The following is a 15,168-nucleotide window of genomic DNA, read 5'->3' as shown; positions in this document are numbered from 1 at the left end:
CATATACACATCTACCAACCAGATGACACTCATTAAATATTTACTGTGAGCCAGCTATACTCAAGGCACTAAAGTGTGTGTTAGAAGAAAAAGGTTTCACTGAGATTTGAGTTCATCTTGAGATCATCCTGTCTACCACACATCCCAGGATAGCTCTCATAGAGCCAACTCTAAAAGCAGAGAATAAAATAAAGTAGGAAAGAAAAAGTCCACCATCATGGCCTAAGCTTTGCCCAAGAAAACTTCATATAGTAGTTGGAAAAAAATGAATTTGAATATGAACTTACTAAGTACTCCCAATCCCCCGAAATAATTATTTAAATTAAGATTTTCCATTCTGCCAAAGAACGTTCAACTCTTTTCAAGCTGAGAGCCCCTTTGCTGGCAGAGGAGAGCCGACTCACCCTGAGACTTCTGGGATATGGAGTCCATGTTGGAGATGAGAGGTGGCTGGGTTGTGGGGGTTTTATCTACCTCTTTTGCACTTCTTTTTCCAGTCATGTGATCTACATGGAAAGACCAAAAAAAGCTGCACCAAATAGCAGTGGCTTGGTTCAGCCAGCATGTCCCCTGGTCCCTGAGGCAGGGAGATGGACCCATACCTTCGATCAGTGCTGCTATCTGCTGGCTCTTCTGAGATGGCAGCTCCCGGACAGTGTCTAAGGCAGTCAGTCCACGGTTATCTTTTATGTTGACGTCAATTCCTAGAAAGGCACACCAGGTGGACCAGGGGAGTGAGAATTTTCAAGCCAGCCTCAAAGAGGGTCAAATTCCAGGATACCTAATGCTCCTGGCAGCACAACCAACGTTTTCATCCAAAGATATTTTATCCAGCTATACAAGAACTTCGTACATTTGCAATCAACCAGTGGAGACATACACATATTAGGTTCAAAGGCAGCCAGTAAAAGTCCCCCTCCAGGGATCCTGGGGGAAATGATCCCAACCCTGGCATGCTGTGTAGACAAGAGCGCTGCCAACCTCTCACCTGCAGCCAGCAGGATTTGCACCACATCGGTCTTGCCAAACAAAGCAGCCTCATGCAAAGCACTGCCCTTCTCCGTCTGGAAAGCAAATGAGAGCGCAGAGCAGGATATCATCAGAACAGTGACCCAGGTTTGGCATGGCTTCACACGACAAACGGGACGTAGACAAGAAGGGACAGGAAAATAAAATAAACCACACAAAGTCCTCTGTCATTATCTTTCCCACTTTTCTTGTCTGGATTCCAAAACCACAATCGTGGCCCATACTTGGGTGTCTGATGTGCCACCAGGAGGCCACACATGAATAACGGCACTGTCACCCTTGGAACCACCTATTGGTGACACTCCTAAAAACACCACCTTCCTGGGTGGAAGGAATGATGAGAAGAAAAGTACAAGGGGGGGAAAACACCTTAACTTCAAATGTGGTCTGGTGGATGCAAAGCCTAAGAAATGGCCATTCATCTGAATGGAGAAAGCTACCAACAAAGGGAAATGTTAAGTCTCCTGTCGGCAACATCAAGTTGATGGGACTTTGGAGGCACTAATGGTGGCAGTGGGAACACAGGTATAGGAAGATAATGAAAGTTTTCTAATTTCAAGAGAGAGTCCATAAGCATGTCTTTTCAGGGTATAATGACCATGTATTACCCCTGAAAAGAAACAAAAAATAACAGACTCACTGGAGGAGTTTCTTTGTCTCTAAAGTTTCTCATTACAATGAGTCAGCAAATGGAAGCATCTGACATGTGATGTGAACCGTGCTAAATAGGAACACAGCCCAGCAGCATGGCGCTTGTGCCTTTTCCAAAATGACTAGGTCCCTTGGGCCTGGGAGGTACGTCCGCCCCACTACCTGGTAATTGCTATCCATGCCGGCATCCAGGAGGACCTGGACCACGGCTTTGTGGCCATTCCTTGCTGCCAAGTGCAGAGGGGTGTGCTTCTTAGTGTTGCAGCTCAGGAGGTTGGGGTGTGCGTTGAGGAGCATCTTCACCACCTCCAGCCTCCCGTAGAGTGCAGCCAGGTCCAGAGGCGTCTCAAACTTGTTGTTGCGCATGGTGGGGTCAGTCAGCTCCTCTAAGAGGACCTTCACCACCTCCGTGTGGCCATACTGTGCTGCGCAGTGCAGGGCCGTCTCGTTGTCATTGTTCTAAAGAGTCAACAGGCGGATGATGTCAGAAAGGTGACCAGCAGACTGGCAGACGACTGGGGTAATCACACGTAAAACCATTGAAATTTAAATGAGAAAAATAGCAGCAACACTTGGGGACTAATAGAACTATGTCAGAATCCCGCAAACAAGCCCGACTGCTCCAGTCAGCCTCATCTGCCCCAGTTACTGCCAGAGGGGAGCAGTCGGCACCTCAGCCTTTGTAGTCTCCTCTGTGCCAATGTAGACGTGTCTCCAGACGGCAAGGAGAGCCACCTTGGGAACACAGCAGGTCGCGGGGAGAAGCCCTGGCACAGATGGATGCCCGTAACATCACTGCCATTGACTCAATTTAAACTTCAACTGGTTTTACAATTTCTGTTGAGCCAACCCCGTGGTCCTGATTCTGGATCTGCTGACCATCCATTGCCTCGCACACAAGCTTTTTGGAAAGAGTTTGTCATCTGCGTAGCTCCATGCATGCAAATCAATTGGCCAACATTGAAAGTTACAGAGCAGAGCACCCAAGATCACTCTCAACATATCAGCCAACAGCCACTGCCAGGGGACTGAGGCACCTGAGCTCAGTCACAGAGTAACGCGGTACCCAGATGCCACCCTGAGCCTGCTCCAGGAGCCTGCCCCAGCCAATGCATGCAGGACCTACAACTGTGCCAAGAAGGGTTTCTTAGGTAAGAAAGATACAATCAGACACCAGAATGTTTTGTGTGAGAGGTGCAAAATATTCAAGATTGTAACATTGCCATTAATTCAAATTCACAACCCCACAGGTCCTCTGATGTCAATTTTGTTTCAAACTAAAGGGAGAACCTGAGATAAAGCAGGAGAAGTTTGTGCTTTATCAACCATCAGAAGCAAAATGTTAATCATTCCAATTATGCTCTTTCTTTTACTACTACTGACAATGTATAACTAGAGCAGGCATAGAGGAATTTCCATGACCTCTCCATTTTTAGAAGCCTTAATGAAAATAATAATTCTCCCACAAGATTTTGAGATTCCTGAATTTATCCAGGAGGCTTCTGCCACTTTGGGGAAACAAAGCTTCTGAGGGCATGTGTCCTTCAGGTCAATATTATGCACCTTTCAGTGGTCAAAAGGTAAAGATTAAATGTTTCCACAATTGCGTCAATTCTATTAATGATATTAAAAGTAACAGACTAGAAGTTACCCAACCAAACATGCATGCAATTCCATCTGCTTTTGATCTGGCATTTAACTGCATCATTTTTTCCAGCTACACCAAGTGTATCAGAAAGATCCAGGGCTACTAGGCGCAAGGCCCCAAAAGGCCAGAATGATAGCAAAGAAATTTTTTTTTAATGAAACAAGGACAGAAGGGGTGGTAGCAGGAGCCACATGCAAAGATAAATGCACACAGATAAACAGAGGAAGCAGCACTGAGCTCCAACACAGCTCCAGGAGAGCAGCTGCTGAGAAGGCGCAGACAGACTTCTCTGGCCACAGAACACAGCCAGTTAGCAATGGCCTCCTGTGATACAGCTGGGTCCAAGGGGCGAATTCCATGTCAACCTGAAAGTCTGGAGGGCAGGAGAAACGCTGGGCTGGAAGTAAATCCTTGGGGCTCCCTGTGCCAAACAAACCTTTCAGGCCACCCATATGCCCACTTCCTATTAAGCTATGGCATGAAAAACTTAGAGCTGTCACCTCGTTTTCTCATGAGAAGAAAAGAGAGCTACAGCAATGAAAACTCACAGGAGCTTCCTGTAGAGGGATCCTGGGGCAGAGTTGAAACTCAAAGAAGTTTAAGAGGATTCTCAGCGTTTTATATCTCAAGATTAGCATGACAGCAAGGGCCAAGAAAGTCAGCTTATTCTCATTAAAACTCCAATCCAAAAAAACTCGTTTACTCTGAAGTAGACACTGCTATCTCTTTTATATCCAAGTTGTCTCCCAACAAGCAGAATAATCTGTAAAAAGTATGTCATTAGGGCCTGAAGAACTGTAAACCTCTAGGGATAAAAAGCCTTCTCTGGGTTTTTGCCAGAACTAAAGCAGCTACCACAGAGCTGCCTCGCTAAAGGCATGGTCTTGATCACTACCAGGCAAACTGCCTGCCTATGTTAAAAATGGCCTAACCACAACTCTGCAGTTTATATCCACAGTGTAGGAAGCATCTTATTTATGTTTCAGTCTTGCCAGACATGCTCTGGTAACTACAATACTCTTGAGTTTACGTCTGTGGTGACCGCATCTCTCGACTACTGAACACAGGCCATCACAATGAGCTCTTACTACCGCTTCCCCTTGGAGCCTAACAATTTTCAGGGCAAGAAGTCACTAAGTTTTGGATTTATGGACCCACAAGAAAAAGAGGGATTCCAGGGAGGGTACAAACTCTCAACCACCTGGAATCCCTCTCTTTCACACCTTTCAAATCACACCATGGGTGCTTACAACACCCCAAGAGTTCACAGAATCATACTACTACGAATCTGGACTAAGGAAGGGGACTGAGATGAAATACCCCAATTTTCCCCCAAGGCTTCGCACAAAATCCCCATTCCTACTCATCTTGAGACCCACTTTCATTTTTTCCTTGCTAGGTCATTACTTCTAAAAAAAAAAAAAAAAAAATATATATATATATATAAATATATATATATATATATATATATATATCCCTATACCCTTTATATCTGGAGACCCCATTCAATGTATAAATCCATTACTTATGTGTTTTATATACATACACACACACACACACACACACACACACACACACACACACACATAAACTACAAACAGCAGAAAACCATCTAGAAACACTCCCGTGACTTTTCTCCTCTGGGAACTATTCAAAACCATCACCTCCCAGTGCTTGGATTACAGCCCAACTGCACTCTTGTCCACCGTTGACAGATATCGAAGACCAGGGCTACAGCTCTCTGGAGCAACGATGGTATAGTCTCTAGAAATATACCCAAATTTGAACAAAAGGACAAAGTGGGTCTACAAAGATTTAGAAGACACAGGAAAAGCATGAGAACCAAGTTCCTCATGTGGAGGAGGAGTCAGACTTACTCTGCAAAGCTCTGAAGGCAGAACTTTGACCAACAGATGGAAGGTTTAGGAAAATAGATATCAATCAAGCATAAGAAACCAAAAATCAGTGGAATCCAAAAATCAGTGGAATCCAAAAAGAGGCTGCCAAGAGTAATTCTGCTTGCTACTAGGAGAAACAAACAAACAAATAAAATAAGGGGTAGATGGCCTGCGTTTTAGGTGAGAAAAGAGGAATCCTGCTCTAGTGGAAAGTTAGCCTAGATCAGTGGTTCTTAAACAAGCTTCGTTTTGGAATTACAAGGGAGCTTAAAGGTAACTAATACTGAGCCCCATACCAGGTCTGCCAAGGTAGCACCTCAGAGGGTCCCAGGAAGACTAATATTAAAAAGGCTACCAGCCTAGCATACACCAACTTAAACATCATTCATCATCATCAAGAACAAAACAAACTGACATCATGTGCCTGGTGATGCGATGCACTAAAAAGGAAGGACGAACATCACTCTTGTGGCATTACTGCCAAAAATGTATAACCTGAACCAAATCAAGAGGAATTATCAGACAAACTCAAACTGAGGGCCAGTCTACTAAACAAACGGCCTATGCTCTTCAAAAATGTCAATGTCATGAACGACTAGAAAAGGCTGAGGATAACTGTTCCAGATTATGTATGATACTGGACTGTATCTTGGACCAGAAAAAGAAATTGCTCTAAAGGACATTATTGAGACAATTGGTGAAATTTGAACATGGATTTCTTTTTTTTTTAATTTATTTATTTTATTTATTTATTTTTGGCTGTACTGGGTCTTTGTTGCTGTGCGCAGGCTTTTCTCTAGTTGTGGCGAGCGGCAGCTACTCTTCTTTGTGGTGGGCGGGCTTCTCATTGTGGTGGCTTCTCTTGTTGTGGAGCACGGGCTCTAGGCACACGGGCTTCAGTAGTTGTGGCTCATGGGCTTTAGAGCGCAGGCTCAGTAGTTGTGGTGCACGGGCTTCATTGCTCCATGGCATGTGGGATCTTCCCAGACCGGGGCTCGAACCCATGTCCCTTGCATTGGCAGGCAGATTCTTAACCACTGCACCACCAGGGAAGCCCCTGTGGATTACTTTTAAGTGTCTGGAGAAACAGACCTACCATAAAACGAATTTGACTACTGCTCATCTTATGATATTCAGACTAAGTTAAAATTGTTTTAAAAGGGGGTAAGTAAACAATTTTAATAGTTTCACCTTAGCTAAGGATGATGTACATTTGGACTGGTTTATGCTGACTTGCTGAAACAGGAAAAGGTCCATATGGTGAAGAGGAAGATAAAAGCTCATGAAAACCACCTCTGCTCCCAGGAAAGGCATCTGCAACTTCTTAATTTCTACAGGTGCTTGATAGGACTTAGCACACAAATGTATTTTAGCAAAAACAATTTCTAGACACACCAGGTCAATGAAAACCCATAAAACCTAGGGAGGTTAGAACTGAATCAGCCTGAGAAGAGTCTGCATTCTTAGCACCACCCAAACAGCCTTATCCCTTAATGGAGTTTACGTCACTTGGCCTTTGAGGGGGTGGTGAGTGGGGTGGAGGCAAAAGGGTAGTACAGTTGGCCCTCCTAATCCACGCGTTCTGCATCTGATGAGTCACCCAACCATGGATCAAAAACATTATGGGAGAGGGACTTCCCTGGTGGTGCAGTGGTTAAGAATCTGCCTGCCAATGCAGGAGACATGGGTTCAAGCCCTGGTCTGGGAAGATCCCACATGCTGCGGAGCAACTAAGCCCATGCGCCACAACTACTGAGCCTGCACTCTAGAGCCCGTGAGCCACAACTACTGAAGCCCATGCACCTAGAGCCCATGCTCCACATCAAGAGAAGCCACCACAATGAGAAGCCCGCGCACCACAACGAAGAGTAGCCCCCGCTCGCCACAACTAGAGAAAGCCCACACACAGCAACGAAGACCCAATGCAGCCATAAATAAATAAATAAATAAATAAATAAATTTAAAAGGTAATGCTTAAAAATAATATATTCCAGGGGAAAAAATCTAGAAAGTTCCAAAAAGCAAAACTTGAATTTACCAAGTGGCAACTATTTACACAGCATTTACATTGTATTATCGTATTACACTGTATTATTAGGTATTATAAGTAATCTAGAGATGATTTAAGGTGTATGGGAGGATAGAAGTAGGTTATGTGCAAACACTACACCATTTTATATAAGGGACTTGAACACAGTATCCACAGAGGTCCTAGAACCAATATCCTCTCAGATACTGAGGGAAGACTGTATTTCCAAAGAGAGAAGTAAGTTCTTATTCCATTTAGACGAAGTTTCTTTTATGTGTGCAAAATCAAGGGATAGGAAAATGTGCTTTTAAGAAAAAAAGTCTTACCCTTTAATCAGAGCTTTATAAGCTAACTAAACTAACCACCAAGTCGGGAAACAATCACTTCAAGGTGCTTCCCCCCAAAACAAAACCCTGAATGGACCAATACAGCAATGTTGCATTAAGCTTCACTCACTAGTAACAAAGAATAAATTCCAAAACGCCCTTTCAGAAATACCACATGGTATATACCTTTTAAAATTAGGACCTTAAATATTACTAGTGACCAGATATTTTTACTTCATGTACATGATCTTATTTGAACTCCAAAATAATCCCGCCAGGTAGATGGTATACCCCATTTTATAGAAGAGGAAACTGAAGCTCAGAGAAATTAAGTAACTTGTTCAAGTCAACACCTGTAAGTGGCAGCACAGAATTCAAACTTGGGTCTGACTTGATCTGTGAGGGCTTTCCACTCTGCTGCACTACTTCCAAAAAAAAAAAATGAAGATGAAGTATCTTCCTATCTTGAAGATTAGAAAACAGAATTGAAAGTGTGGGCAAACTAAAACTACTGTGTTCCTCCACTCCAGATCAAACTGCTTTTCCACGATTAGGGCCCAAAAGCTGAAGGAAATCTCCCGTAGAGCCTGCCGAGGTCCAGCCCATAGGGACCTTCATTTGCTAAATCAGTATTTTCAAAGAAAAACATGAAATATCTGCCTTGCATTTGGAAATGTGCAGAAGGACCTTACATTTCCCTTCCCAGCAGCTGCTGTATTATTCAGAGCCAAGTGAAAGGTAGCTGATGTGAATAATGCAGTGACTCAACCAAACTCCAGATTGTTGCCAAAAAGCAAACCTCATCTGAATGAAACCTTGAGTCAAAAACAGCAGGTGAGAGCGCAGAGGAGACAGGCTAACACCATCACCCAACCCACCAGCTTTGCCTCCAGAGGCAGTGGAGGGCCGAGGCCCGAGGCTGGACGTTCATCACTAGGCCCATCAGCCCGTTATTTATCCCAGCCTCACAGGGGAGGGAGACTCAAGGCAAGTGCCCTGCTTGGCCCTGCAACTTCATTTCCTATTTCTGAGCTGTTCCAAGGGCCAAGAGTGACCAAGCAGAGAGAGAAGCTAATGGCTGGGGAGAAGGGACTGAGGCTTCAAAGCCCCAGGCACAAACTCAAGGAAAAGAGACGGGAGCCACACCAGCAGCTTTTAAGAGTAAAATGGAGTCACCCACGCCCTGGCTGCCACACCTCCACCACAAGCTATTGTTCGGATTCCATCTCAAGAGAAATATCGAAAGCAAACTTAAAAAAAAAAAAAAAATTAATCTAGGAAGTACAATTTAATCATTTTCTGTGCTTATTAAAAAGTAAGCTACTTTGCATAACATCTTTTAATTGCACTTTTCTTTTTTGAATTTAAATGATCTTAGAAATCACAATAGTAAATTATGCCCATAATATGGTTCCTTCTATTTCCCCAGTTCTGCCACTTCTAAGCTTTTCAGCCATTCCAGGAAAAGAACCCAAGCTTTCCAGAATTGGTATGGGTTTTAAAAACAAAAACAAAACCCACTGAAGCTTCGTTTTCCCATTCCCAGGCAAGCCAGAAGCAGATGGGCTGAAGCAGACAAACGTCAGGTTGATGAAGAAGAGTCTGAGTGGATGAGAGTGGAAGCCAGAGAGGACTGAAGAGAAAGTGCAGCTTGGAGAAATGATGCAGAGAAATCCTGGCAGCGAAAAGTACACACCTTGGCATTGATATAAGGGTCAAAGGGGCCGTACTTTTTGAGTTCTTTGATCTCAAGAGCACTCTATAAAAAGGAGAGGAAAAGAAAATGTGATGATAAAATGGATGAAATATATCAAAGCAATGCACAGCCCCGAGGGGGCCCAACACTAGACAACTTGGATCTGCCCTTTGGGTGCCTCAAAAGGAAGTTAATGGGGAAGACAACCTCCAGGGCACTGCGCTCATCACCCCTCTCATCCAAGCTTCCAACTGAAGCAACGTTAATGGTTTTTAATAAATCAGTGAAGTACTTGTAACCACTGCCTAGATGCATTAGGTTTTTCGAGCTATTGCAGACGTTGTGCCCAGCCCCTGCCCCACCCACCTGCCTGCCAGATACGCAAAGCACTGGGCTGGGTCCCACTTATCAATGGACACTCCAGGCGGGAGGTGGCTGTGAGCAGGACAAGCTAGCATACTCAAGTGGCTCAAATATCCAAGCAGCTGTGTTCCAAGGCAAAAGTGAGCAAAGACAGGATTAGAAATGGTGGCTGAAAATTTCTTAAACGAGAAGGACTTTAATGGGTGACTAGATTTTTCCACATTGAGGAATATTAGTTAAAAGCAAACCTCTTCTATAAATTTCCTCCAGATAAGAGAAATTACTGTCACATTAGCCAGGAGGAGTAAAGTTGCATTTAGGTCCTAAAGAGGCAATTCTAAAGAGACAATTTTCCTTCCTAATGTTATAAAACAAACATCCTCATTGATGATCTTGAATGTCTGTTGCTCACCTATCCAGAAAATACAGCCAGAAGGGGGAAAGGGAGGCCGACGAACAGCTGTACACAAACAATCTCCAAGTGGAGAGAGCTGGGAGCACTGCTGTAGTTTTCTCACCCCTCACAGTGAAGCTGCCCTTCTCTGAATCAAAAGTGTGCTCTTAACAGCTCACTGAGAATGTGCATGGTCTTGCTGACAGGGGGACTTCAAGAATGGTTTCCTATTTTTTTGAGGAATAACCCTGATCTAATCCTACAGGTAACTGAACAATCTCCTCTCAGCAAAGTCACTAGTGAAACAGTCCTAAGCTTACTGAGAAAGGGCAGCATCTCTCTCCTTCAAGCAAATAAGAAAAGTATCCACTTCAGTTCAGAGCAGAGAGGGCAACAGGAGAATGGCTTGTCATTCAGAGAGGGCCCATCTCCTCGCAAATCGACACCATCTCAGATCCAAACTACAGGGAGGTGTATTTTATGAGAGGTTTGTCTAGAACTTACATAATTCAAATATAACTTTCCCAAAGGAATAAATATAAAGAAGAGAAGGTGCAGTCTCAGAGTACCTGAATCCATGGCCAGTGTGTGGTGTTTCTGCTCAAATGCTGCCTTTTTTATTTTTTAAGAATTCTCTCTGCTTTGTCAAAGCATGGTCAGTAGTACATGAACATTAGAGGACACATGGGAATGACCTTCATTCTGCTGAATCACCTCAGACCTCCACTCACATGTCTTTGTGAGTTCATTTTTCAGCACTAGCACTCGTACCACCACTTCTGTAAGTTCCGATGTACGTAAAACAAGGGCATGGTTCACATAGTACCAACACATGCTGGGAGTATTTCTGTTTACCAGCTAAAGCTGCACTGCCACGTTGATGGCAAAAGCCCCCCGGTTTGAAATGAACTCAGGGCAATTTTGCAGGATTTGCATTATTTCCAGTTTTGCACGTGAGGTGAGTATTTATAGCTTTGTTACAGTACTATTCCAAATCTGCACGATTCAAATGCATATGAAATGCACCCTTCATGGTACAAGGTTTCCCTGACGCACTAGAAGGAGTAGCGCTGGGAAGAGGGGAATCACCCTTAGGCCAGGGAAGAGCTGGTTCCCTGAGATCTGAGTTACGGGACTGAGACGGTGATGGGACTGCCAAGGTCTGGCTGTAGCTGAGTGGAGAAAGCTTCCCTTCCCTCCAACCTGTTCATTGACTTTGGTGTGTGAGGGCCCTTGATGGATGAGCAATCGCACTATCTGGGCATCTCCTTTCCAGGCTGCCAAGTGCAGAGGGTAACAGCCTTTAGAGTCAGCCACGTTGGTCAGCGCGTCGTTCCTCAGAAGAACCTCGACCACATCCCTAGAAGGCAAAAATCGATCATGAGTTTGCAGAACCCACAAGTCTTTCGTACTAACAGTTCTGCACATCTGTTTGGCACAAAGCCCTTTCACAGAGATTATCTCACCTGGCTCCCCATCTCTACCTGAGCTCACCGCCCAGCTCTTCCTTTTATTCCATGAGCTACTTGTACAGCTGTTGACAGCAGCTGAGCCATCTTGAGGCACACTACACTGACTCATCACCTCCTGGTGTATCTGGGCTTTCTACATAATCCATCTATTTTCCATTATTTTGAAAACGTCTGGTCCCCTTGTCTAAACCTTGCAATGTTTCCTTGTTTGTGATGTTGAAACAGCATTCAGGGATAGAATTTACATAAAAGCAGTCATGCAAAACAAATATCATTATTCACCACATTATTCAGAGCACTTAGTGATGTGGGAGCTGGAAGCGGACACGCAGAGCAGAATTAAAGTGGTTGCAAACATAAGCCAGATGCGTATGGTATCACTTGATACATCCAGAAAGAAGGACTTGGCTTCCTTCTTGGTGACACCACTAATTAAGTAGATATAAATGTATAACTATCCCCACGCACATGAGGTCAAAGAAAATCTCCACTGTAAATAAAAACAGCATCTGGAGATGAACTTGGCTAACAAGCTACAGTCATTTAAGTCTGAGATTCACTTGAATTCAGGTTACCCCACCATTTAAGGTGGAGGGAGTCTCTACAGATTTTCTGTTAGCTTTGTCTAAGATGGTTATAGAAAAGACCACATTACAGGAAATGATCACATTCCATATATCTTAGAAAAGTTTAATGTAGAAGGAAACAACCATTGCTTCTTTCCGGCACATCAGCATCAATTAGGCTGGGCCAAATATTGCAAAAGTGAAACAGAATACCATGAGGTGGTAGGGCCCTGTTCTCGCTCGGAAAAATCTAAATGGTCCCAATAATCCTTCCCCATAAAAACTAAACTTCTACTGCTTATCTCCTTTAGTATTAGGCCTCAAACTCTCCCCGATGCCCTGTCTTCCGTTACACTCCGGTTTTCATTCTTCCTGGCAAATCTACGTACTGTACTCCACCACTCGGCCTGCTCCTGCTCTGAGCCTTGCCATTCTACCTCACTTGAAGGGCAGCGCCCTCTTCAAGCTGCCAAACCACTGAAACCTGTGCCTTCTCTCAAACCACCACCCACCCCCTTGCCAAAGCACACCTTCTCCAGAAAACTTCCCAGACAAACCCCACACAAATCACAAATTCCTGATAACCTCTCTATACTCAAGGGAATTAAGTAGGCCATATTATTTATTTATTTTTCCCCTTAAAAATGGTTCTTGTTGTGGACAAGGTTAATTTTATGAGGAGAGAGTGGCAAGCAGAAAGATAAAGTCAACAGAAAGAAAGTTTCTCATGACCACTCGATCTATTTTCAGTTTATAAAGGGACTGGTTACATAATACATCATCCAGCACCATTATGTTCTGGCTGCCCCACATTTGAGCTTTGTATTCAGATCATTGCAAGGCACTGTCCCATTTCAAAGGGGAAAAGAATAAGCAGAAGAAAGGTAAAACTTAACCTTTGGTTAAAGTTATTTTGGGAGTGGGGTGGGGAAGGATGTTTATATTATACACTAAAGAGAGACTCAAGAATTCTGGATGGACTAAATTTAGTTTTTCTCTGTTCTTCAGCATCCCTGCTTTGTACACCCTTACAGAAGGAAAAAATTTAAAAAGACAATCTGAAGGCCTGGGTTCTGAAGAGTGGGGCAGGAATGTAGCACGTTAATACTTACTTATGGCCATTCAAAGCAGCATGGTGCAGAGGTGTATACCCAGTGCTGTCAACACAGTTCACATTTGGCCCTCTCCAGATGCTATAGGGGGAAAAAAAAAGACTGAAGTCACAAACCAAATTTAGAGACATCTAGCTGCCTGGAAAAGAATTCTGTGTGGTGGTTAACCAAATGGGTTACTTCCACATGACTCCTGATAAAAGAAAGCAGCTATTTACTACAGAAATGCACAGCACTGAGGGTACACAATGGGGTGCTGAACAAGGAGTCAAGTATCAAGACAACCGTGTCATCATTTCAGAGCTTGTTTTCCTGTATCATTCTCCTCATTGGTAACTTTCCTTTTTTTTTTTTTTTGCGGTATGCGGGCCTCTGACTGTTGTGGCCTCTCCTGTTGCGGAGCACAGGCTCCGGACACGCAGGCTCAGTGGCCATGGCTCACGGGCCCAGCCGCTCCACGGCATGTGGGATCTTCCCGGACCGGGGCACGAACCCGTGTCCCCTGCATCGGCAGGCGGACTCTCAACCACTGCGCCACCAGGGAAGCCCCTCCTCATTGGTAACTTTATTACTCACTCAGTCTGGGACTCGTGTCTCTGAATACTGTCAGGATTGTAAGAACAGCTCGTTGAAAGGTCATCAAAAATATCACTGAACCAGGGACTTCCCTGGTGGCACAGTGGTTAAGAATGAGCCTGCCAATGCAGGGGACACTGGTTCGATCCCTGGTCCAGGAAGATCCCACATGCTGTGAAGCAAGTAAGCCCATGTGCCACAACTACTGAGCCTGTGCTCTAGAGCCTGCGTGCCACAACTATGAAGCCTGCACGCCTAGAGCCCATGCTCTACGACAAGAGAAGCCACCGCGATGAGAAGCCCACATACCACAACGAAGACCCAATGCAGCCAAAAATTTTTAAAAATCACTGAACCAAACCATTCAGTCAGTTACAGGTACTGAGTACCCACCTCTACTCCTGGTGACTGAAGTCTTGAGAGAAACTCTAGACCAGATAATCAGGATCATTCAACCACAAGGACTAAGATCAAAGAACCCACATTCATAAAAGCAGCAGGATACATGTGTTAAGATGCAAGGGACAATTCTGTCTTTCCTTTGTGAATATGTCTTATTGGTAATAAAAAGAATAACAACAGAATCTACAATTTGAGTGCCTTATTTGAATCAGAAATATCAGACTAAGATGGTTGAAATGTCATCTCATTTAATCCTCAAAGCCTTAATTCTGACTTCTGTTTCATACCTTACTACATTGGCCAGAGCTTCTAAAATACTATTAAGTAGTAGAGGGAAGCCTTGTTCTGTCCTGCTAATGCTATTGGCAGTTAGTTAGAGGTAGACACTCTGTAACATGTAAAGGAAGTATCTTATTTTTTTCCCTTTTAAATGTATTAGAAATACTGTTTAATTTAAATACGTTTTTGTATCTATAGATAATATCATAGTTTTTCACAGTGAACCAACTAATTTTTTTTTTTTTTTTTTGTGGTGCGCGGGCCTCTCACTGCTGTGGCCCCCCCACTGCGGAGCACAGGTTCCGGACGCGCAGGCTCAGCGGCCATGGCTCACAGGCCCAGCCACTCCACAGCATGTGGGATCCTCCCGGACCGGGGCACGAACCCGTGTCCCCTGTATCGGCAGGCGGACTCTCAACAACTGCGCCACCAGGGAAGCCCTATCAATAGCTTTCTTAATGTTGAGCCATTCTTTCATTCCTGGAGTAAACCTTATTTGGCCATTATCCATTAGGGCCATATCAGTGACTTCTACTTGAGAGTATTTTACTTAGCATTTTCACATCTTCATTCATAAAGGAAGCTGGTCTAAAGTTTTTGCTTTTTGTGCTACCATTATTGGGTGATATCAGTATTAGGTTTAAGTCACAGATCACCTGGGCAGCTATCTACGGATTTCTATATTCAGGAATCACTGACATAGAGCACTAAAATTTTTTTCTTTTTT

At 44.0% G+C, this 15,168-nt stretch overlaps 1 protein-coding gene across 1 annotated transcript in view; it reads right to left on the bottom strand.

Moving 5' to 3' along the window:
• Nucleotides 1-15,168, bottom strand: part of ANKS1A (ankyrin repeat and sterile alpha motif domain containing 1A) — a 186,296-nt gene that overhangs the window by 97,152 nt on the left and 73,976 nt on the right. The window contains exons 2-8 of the mRNA XM_065885950.1: nucleotides 13,185-13,265; nucleotides 11,238-11,394; nucleotides 9,278-9,340; nucleotides 1,843-2,139; nucleotides 989-1,064; nucleotides 603-704; nucleotides 405-506 (exon numbers count right to left, since the gene is read on the bottom strand). Of these exons, the coding sequence (XP_065742022.1) occupies nucleotides 405-506; nucleotides 603-704; nucleotides 989-1,064; nucleotides 1,843-2,139; nucleotides 9,278-9,340; nucleotides 11,238-11,394; nucleotides 13,185-13,265 (878 nt within the window). The remainder of the gene's footprint in view (nucleotides 1-404; nucleotides 507-602; nucleotides 705-988; nucleotides 1,065-1,842; nucleotides 2,140-9,277; nucleotides 9,341-11,237; nucleotides 11,395-13,184; nucleotides 13,266-15,168) is intronic.

The sequence above is a fragment of the Phocoena phocoena genome, chromosome 10 (genome assembly GCF_963924675.1).
Source record: "Phocoena phocoena chromosome 10, mPhoPho1.1, whole genome shotgun sequence".
In the NCBI taxonomy this organism is placed as follows: Eukaryota; Metazoa; Chordata; class Mammalia; order Artiodactyla; family Phocoenidae; genus Phocoena; species Phocoena phocoena.
Note: the sequence above shows the minus strand (reverse complement) of the source record. Positions and strands in the feature narration are given on the sequence as shown.